This window comes from Pterocles gutturalis, unplaced genomic scaffold, assembly GCF_000699245.1.
Source record: "Pterocles gutturalis isolate BGI_N339 unplaced genomic scaffold, ASM69924v1 scaffold27099, whole genome shotgun sequence".
NCBI lineage: Eukaryota > Metazoa > Chordata > Aves > Pterocliformes > Pteroclidae > Pterocles > Pterocles gutturalis.
The window spans coordinates 2,125-10,813 of record NW_010136576.1 but is presented as its reverse complement, the minus strand read 5'-3'; the positions used below and the strand labels follow the sequence as shown (position 1 = coordinate 10,813).

Sequence of the window (8,689 nt, the reverse complement as noted above, 5' to 3'; positions counted from 1 at the left end):
GGACTCTTTATCGGGGGGGGGGGAGTGATAGGACAAGGGGTAATGTGTATAAGCTAAAAGAGGGCAAATTTAGACTAGACATCAGGAAGAAATTTTTCACTGTGAGGGTGGTGAGACACTGGAACAGGTTGCCCAGGGAAGTTGTGGATGCCCCATCCCTGGAGGGGTTCAAGGCCAGGGTGGATCAGGCTTTGAGCAACCTGGTCTAGTGGGGGGTGTCCCTGTCCATGGCAGGGGGATTGGAACTTGATGATCTTTAAGGTCCTTTCCAACCCAAACTTCTACGATGCTATGATTCTACAGTAAAACCTTTTTGCCGCTTCTACATTCCATTCAACATTAAGTTTCCAAGAGTACTTAGAAAGGAACAACAGCAAAAATAAGAAGGATGCAGACACATCAGAGAGGGTCCAAAGGAGTGCTGCGAAGATGATGAAAGGGCTTGAGAACCTGCCCTATGAGGAAAGGCTGAAGGAGTTAGGTTTTTTCTCCCTGGAGAAGAGAAGGCTTGCAGGGACCTCACAGTATTCCAGTACCTAAAGGGCAGCTACAAAGAGGATGGAGGCTCTCTCTTCACAAGGGGCCTCACGGAGAGAGGCACATGCTGCACCTGAGGACATCTCAATATAAAGACTTTTTTACAGTGGGAAACAGTCATTCACTGGAACAACCTCCCCAGGGTCATTGTATAATCCCCATCACTGGAGGTTTTCAAGATGTGACTGGACACAGCGCTAGAAAATCTCATCTGGGCTCTCCTTCCCACAAAAGGCTGAACTACATGATCTTTCGAGGCCCCTTCTAACCTGGGCTGCTCTACAATTCAATGATACTGAGCCTAAGAACACCTCATTCACACTCCTGTAGCAGCACATCTCAGAAAACCCCTCTCCTTTGTTTTCCGACAGTTTTATTGCAGCAGGGTTATTTCAACTTTCAGCATAATCTGAAAAATTATTTCCTTTCTTCAAGAATAATGGACAGAAGTGAAACTTTCTAAACTCATAAGTCTGAAAATACTGACTGTTCCTGCCTTCAGTTCTGTACATCAAGAAGCAGACACTAAAGACGTAGGACTAGTGCAATCAAGCCATTTAAATTTACGTTCCAACAGCAAGACTGCAGGCTTGGTGTACCCCCTTTGACAAACTACAGAAATAATAGTTCAAGTTTACAGCCTAGTTAACATATAGAGACACTTCATAACATGTCTAAATATTTTCTCCTCTCAACAAGCATCTCTTGTATCCTCCCCCTGTAATTTTCACACAAAAACTGGATTATAGATGAAAGCAGAGAAAGATCAGAAAAATCAACACCAGTTATACATATTTGGCATAAATGGCATGCTCCAGTAATAAGGCACAATACAGTTAAAAGTTCTCACATGGCATTTTTTCTGTCCCTAGAAAACACATGTGCATTATCAGCAAGTTACAGAGAGAAAATAAGTTCCTTTTCTTAAAGGAATCATCAGTCACTCATAGCAAAACCCAATATGCATACTTACACTGCAAAACAGATAAAAAATTGCTCTAATAAGGTAATATATTCTACAGCAAGGACAGATTACATACCTTGTGCAAGCATGTTAAACTCCAAGAACAGTGCTATGTGATAAAGCTCCATAGCTTCTTCAGCCCTAGTCATGTTTAGTTTTCCTGCTACAAGAGCCTGAACTTCACTTAAACTGCCCACTGAAGGGCTGGAGTGCAAAACTGAGAGGTCCACCACATCTGTATACATACAGTTCAAAATGACCTTAGCATATTTTTTTGGTATGATAGATTCATCCAATATAATTCTAGTTGGAGTCCGTAGAGTTCGGTCTGTGATTTCTTCACCAGTTCGTATCCTCCTCTGCAGCAAGTGACGAAAAAATGGAGATCGTGACGAAATAATAGCTTTGTGAGCTCTGAGCTCTTCATCTAGACAGTTCTGACTTCCACCAAAAGTTTCTACTAAGTCAGAGTTGGATGAAAAGCTAAGAACTACATCGTAGTAGCACATGTAATCAAACAGTGCACGCATGTCAACATCTAAGGAATTTGGTGTTCCAAATTCTTCACTAAGCTGCACAAGGATATCAACGTTTTGGAATCTTGAATCCTCCATTCCAAACTCGCCCGTATAAAGGTAGTGTAACAAAGCAGAAAACATAGGCATATCTATGCCAGCTGTATTAATATCCATTATTATTTCTGCCCCATACTCTGGTGAGGAAGAAAGCAGTGTCTTAAAAAATGGACATCTTGCTGCCAATATCGCACGATGCACAGGAAAACAGGTTTCTTGAAATATTAAGTCTACATCAGTACAATATTTGTACTGATAAAGTTCAGCCATGTCTTTCTGTAGCGTCCTGGCTTCTGGTCTTGCCAAATTAGCTTGTAGATAAAGTTCCTTTAAGGCTGATGTCCCTTCATATTCTTCTACTAATGCATTAACATCTCTGACATCCCAGCCTGAGAGGAGCTCACGCATCTGTTTGGCATGGTCAGCAGATCGGCTAGACTTCCGACGCTTAATGAATTTCTTCTTGAGGGTGGCAAGGCCAGAGGTTTTCTTCTTCTTGTCTTGAGGTTTCTCATGGCCATGGTCAAGGCTATACAGCTTTGATTCACAGCCATAACCTTGATGAGAGTAGGATGATGTCCCTAAAGGCAAAAAGGAAAATTGAACATATTTATTCTTTAAATTTAAAGGAAGGTCCATAACATGCAAACAGTCCATCAATGTCTCTGCAAGTTACAGAGTTTTCCTTCTCCTCAGATCGGATAATTCAACAAGTTGTAAACCCGACCAAAGCCTTTTCTGGCTATTAAGAACAAAACTAAATTTTTTTTTTTTTTAAACATTTACTCAATTTTACAAAACAAGCAGTGCCAGTTGATGTAGGTCTGCAGCACATGGCACACTTATCTAAGCAGTAAGAGAACACTGGTCATAACATTACAAGTGCCATTGTATTAACTAGAGGAGGTAAAAAATATAGCCTTTTTAAAAACTTGTATGATCTCAGTGAAATAGTCGCACCTCCCCCTTCAAAGTGTTTTTCAAACTCTGTTCTTCTAGTATTAAGTGTCATTTCAACAAGAAAAGCATACCTGGCATCAGATAGTTACAGCAGTCAGAAGAAAAAAAGGAAAAAAGAGCATAATACCAAAACATTCAGGGAAACTGAGGACAATGAATTAATTTTCAATGCAAATATAACAAGAAAGTAAAAATCCTGTCATATGATAATAGTAGTGCGGAAAGTCAAACACATAAAATGGGCTCCTTTCCACAGAGCCAGAGATGCTAATTTGTGCATACACCCCATTTAAAAGAATATGGAGAATGTAAGTTTTCCTGTATTATTTAAGATGTCCTTTGAACAGAGCATTATACAATTGAAGTATACTTATAATTATTTTTCCCCTCAAAAATAATTTATAGTGAAGTTATGTTATGATCCAAACATGTCATGAAATGCAAAATTAATTCCCCTCAACATTATCTGTGTTACATACCTGACCTGTTCTGCTAAATGAACCTTTGCTGATTGTCAGTTTGAGGCTAGTTGCATATACAGTAACACTGATAGCAATTTAGTAAGAAAAAGAGGAATTAGGATTCGCATTTCTAGAAGTAACGGAAAACTGAAGTAATGTTTGAGTAAAAAAGTATTTAAAAATTAGAATTCAAACAGAAGCATGACTCTCACATTAAAGGGTTATTTTCTAATTTAACTTTATTTACAGAATTTTCACTCTAAGCCAGATGGTGAAAAACCTTAGACCTGACAGGAAAAGGAAAAAAAGTACACAAACCCTACTACTACTTCCAGACAAAACAAGTCCAGAAAAAAATCTGCAAATGGTATACAGATCAAAAACAATTGCAGGTTCATCTGAAACAGTATTTGTCCATTTTTTTGTTGGGAATAGTTATCATGTTTCCATTGATACACCTGTGTAGCCTCACTAATTGTTGCCTTTTTTTGATTTTTAAGTTCAAAGCACATCCAACCACGAGAGTTTTTGGGGTCTTTTATAACTTCTTCTATCACTGCTCTCTCACAGTTCCATTTCTTTCAGGTAGATCTGATGTGATGCTATTTTGCTATGCTATTTTGACAGTGATGTTATGCGCCAGTCTGTCAAAACACAGTACTTTTAGTCACCAGGTTATCTCAGGCAAGCATTTATTGAACTTCAAAAAACAGAGGAGCAATTCAAAGTGGCATTTGAGAGCACAGCAACTGTAGCAATCTAAGACTACTGTAAATTGTTTTATTATTTACGCCTCAATAATTCTAAGTAACCCTATATGCTGGCTTCTATGCCAAGCTAACTAAAACTCCCCCGAACCATGCAATGGAATGGTTTTACAATCCCTCTATTAGTGAAAACTTTGGGAAGGAACTTTGTTATCTTTGAGGAAAGACCTCTAACCATTTTATCCATGCTACATTAAATTTTGCTTGATCAGGCAATGTGTTATCATATTGACATTTCAAGACATGAAAGGAACAACAGTAACTCAAGACAATTTCAAAGAGGCTGTGCTGCAAAATCCACCATAAAAATTCCTTCCACATGCTATACTATGTATTACAGTAGAAAAGTAGAAATTCAGTCTCCTGCTGATAGACACAAGCCTAGAATTTCTGCTCCACTTGAAGAGTATACATTACATTACAATAAATGTACAACTACAGTTTGGTCACTCTATGATGATAGATTCTTAAGTACTTCTAATGGCAGGATTCTAATGGCAAATTTGAATATGCAAAATACTCTCTCACATTCTGCTAAAGAAAAACTAGGACACCAGAAGTCTCAATTTCTTTCTTCCCTGAAGGCTGCTGTCAAGTACTACTTGCATGTGAATCCCCATAAGATGCTGAAACACCATTTAAACCTATGCATAGCCCGAGCTACTTACAAGATTTAACCTTGGAAGTACTGCACACAGTGCTATTAACCTTTACAAACAGATAAAACACTGCTATCAAAGTGCCACCCCACTACTGCTTTTCTCCAGAGGCAGAAGTAGAGAAGTACCAACACAGCCTCCCTGGGTCCACAACAGCTGGTTGCGCTGTATCCCTCAAAGAAAAAATTTTGAGGAGCCCTTTTTGACCTGCCTGTATTCCTTCATCAGGCAGCAGCATTTGAAGTAGGAAAGAGAAATGTATTCCCTACTTCTACACTACAAGACACCAATCTATTAAATGCTGTTAAAAAGCAATAGTTACTTCATGCCCCTAGACCATATCTAGCTTTGAACAGATAAATATTTACAAGAAACAGATGACTGCCAAGAGAAACTACTTGGGCACTTGACAACAAATAATGGGATCTGTCTAGCCCTCTGCATGCTTACACATTTTAAAATCTAATTATAGAGCTCTATTTAAAAATAAACATCTTGAACAGATGTACCACCCTAGAAAATGGTGTGAAATCCTCCTCCTGAATGCTGTAGACAAATCAGCCAGAGATTACTAGTTAGACCTTCGTTAAAACAAAAGTATTTTCACAGCAAGAGCACTGCATTATTTTTACTGATTTATCTCATCTTCATAAACTGTAAGCAGACTCAGCATTAAGTCAACTATCATGGGAGCTTATCCTATGAAACTACTGTGCTTTGCCAGATCACTTCTCAGCTTTTCACATTCACCATACATTCACAATGTAACACAGTGCAGGGCTTTAATGGTAAAGTAGCATGTCTAAAACAAACATGCAGGTCTGAATCCAGTTTGCAGGAATAAGACAACTAATAGATATCATGCAGTCATCATAACTCTGTCTAGTATACATATTTACAGTTCTATTTTGTGGATGTAAATAGATCTAATGCCTTCCATATTCAAAAAAAAACTGTAAAAGTTGATTTAACATTAAAACATCATAATTCTGGAAAGTGATGAAAACCTCAGCTATCGATTCTAGGATACACCGATTTTTGACTGAGACAGCTACACAAACCAATCATCCAAACAAGAGTCAAGACAAGAAAAAGCCAAACTCCACAAAGTGGTAAGAAGAAATGTATACCTGTGTTGTAAACAGCACACTTATTCTACTAGTACTCTGACAGAACTGCCACCATAATACCAGAAGATTTCAGCAAGCATTTTAACCAGAATTTTAACCTAAGATGAGACAGCCATGCGCTTTTAGACCTTTCTCAAAAAAGTCTCAACCACAATTTTCAATAGGTAATGGGAATCAGTAAATTTATCATTACATACCACATAATGGGTTTCTATTTTGAATTTAATACTTAAGAGCATCAAAAAAAGCTTTCCACACACCAAGCAGAGTTTTTGAGGAATTTAATGAAGCCTCTGGAACTCTCCTCTCTTCAAATCTGCTCAAAAAGTGTTTCAGCATGCAGATCTGCCTGTCTTCAGGTCTGTAAAGATTCCTCTTCATTCAATATAGAGACAGATAAAAAACACCAAAATGTGCAATAAAAATGTCTTGGCTGTGATTTCAGAAAACGTGTGTGTGTATATATATATATACACACACACACACACACACACCCCCTAAACTGAGGCAAACCTTTTACTACTCTTAGTTATGATACACTGAAAATACATAAAGCTTTAAGGGGGACTTTACAGCATGGATATCTAAGCATGGACATATAAGATGTTAGTACTAAAAGTTCTTCCTTGACATGCTACAACAGCACACACTGAATTTTTAGCTCAGAGCACAGGTCTTCACATGCAACAGTCTGCAGGCTGTGCTCTACTCAGATCTCTGAAAATTGGGAGTGTCACAAAAGCCGAGACGAAAGAGGAAAATTACAGAGCAAGCCAATTTTTCCTCTGCAAGTCATTTTTCCTCACTGTGCTTTCAGTGGTGATCAAGAAAAGAAGTAACACTGAATATCAGTAACTACTTATTCAGTGTTTGCAAGCCAAGGCATAAAGAAGAAAAGTGTTTATATAAAGTATTTATGTTATTTACTGCTAAGATCATTCTTCAGGCTGTCAGGGTTGTATTGGGGGTTTTTTTAAGCAAGATTTATCTTCTCAAAAACTGCCTTCTTTTAGATTCATCACATAACTATTTATTATTTATAGTGTGCCAGTACTTAAATCTACACTGAGGTCTTTTTGCCCTAGACTGAAAAGCATATGAAGGTAATACCTGCCCCAGTTATGACTGGAATGAGAAAAATCAATTCTTAAGAGCACTTCAACTCAGGTTTCCAGTTAAGCAAGGTCCTTGCTTGTAAATAATACTGTGTAGGAAAATTAGTACCCCCATTCCCTATTTACAGGAAAAGGACAGGAGAAAAAGTTGTCTTCAAGACTGCTTGTTACTTTCACAGGCTTATTATCAGAGATATCCCTTCTAGTAAAAAGGAAGCAATTCACTCATATTACACACAGTGCCAATACTACAATGAATACTGATGATCAAAAGCAGTATATGCTCTAGTACAGTCTCACAGGAAATATGAGGAAGAAGAATAGAAAACGGTAGATAGCATTAACAGACAGCAACTCCTCTTGAACTAGGAATACGAGCACGCATGGTTTCATTACCAAAAAAAAAAAAATCCACCTTTTTTTAAAATAACCTGGCATCTGTTTACTAGCAAATGGCAGATCAAGTCATTGCATACGTAGGCCAAACAGATACTGGACAGTACTGAATTTCATGCATGACTGAGCTTGAATGGATTCAAACTGGTGACCTAGAAAATAAAAGCTCTGTGTAACATGACTGCAAGCAATTCAAATCCAGTGCATCCACGATCCAGCAAGTCATTTATGTAAGTGACAAGATAACTGAGAAGACTTACCTATGAATGTCTGTTGTGCCTGTGAATTTCCCCCTACCCTTGGGGAACACGAGTGAGGGTAGTTAGATGCATTAGCACCCATTTTCTTCACTCATTCAGGCATTCCGCCTGCTGGCTCTTCAATGTATAATCCCATAATCCTTTATAAATCTTGAATCCCAGCTCCAGCATTCTGTTCCTCCATTTCTGAAGAACAAAACCACCAATAAGTTACTTTGTTTTGGGGTTGGTTTTTTTAGTAGGTATTACATCATTTAGATAAAATAAACTCAGTACAATAAACTGCCACAAGCAACAGGATGGCTATCAAACTTCTAGCTAAGAAATCTTCAAGTAGGAGTCAGTCTAGACTAGATATGTTCCTTTAACTATACCAAGAAAGACTTTTCATACATGCTGATATGTTTACACATTGTTATAAAAACACAAAATTGAATTACACTGAGAAAGCAGAATAAACCAAACCCATTCCACCATCATAGAATCATTAAGGTTGGAAAAGACCTCAAGGATCATCAAGTCCAACCATCAACCCAGCACCACCTAACTCACTAAACCATGTCCCTAAGCACCACATCTACACATTTCTTGAACACCTCCAGGGATGGTGACTCCACTGCTTCCCTGGGCAGCCTGTTCCAATGCCTGATCACTCTTTCAGTGAAGAAACTTTTTATAATATCCAGCCTAAACCTCCCCTGGTGCAACTTCAGGCCGTTTCCTCTTGTCCTGTCACTTGTTACTTTAGGAAGAGGCCAGCACGCACCTCACTTCAGCTGCACTTTGATTTCATATCACTTCCATACTTCTCATTCAGTCCTACTTTTCCAGTTTAGATTAGTACCTAGAAGTAAGTTTATAATAG

General features: G+C 38.2%; 1 protein-coding gene across 1 annotated transcript; it reads right to left on the bottom strand.

Moving 5' to 3' along the window:
• Nucleotides 1–1,577: 1,577 nt before the first annotated feature.
• Nucleotides 1,578–8,012, bottom strand: LOC104468293 (BTB/POZ domain-containing protein 7; the record flags this gene model as incomplete). The annotated part of the gene is made up of 2 exons (XM_010082362.1): nt 7,825–8,012; nt 1,578–2,657 (listed from the first exon to the last, which is right to left on the bottom strand). Coding segments are annotated over exons 1-2 (1,162 nt in total), but the record flags the coding sequence as incomplete, so codon positions are not given.
• Between the last annotated feature and the right edge of the window lie 677 nt (nt 8,013–8,689).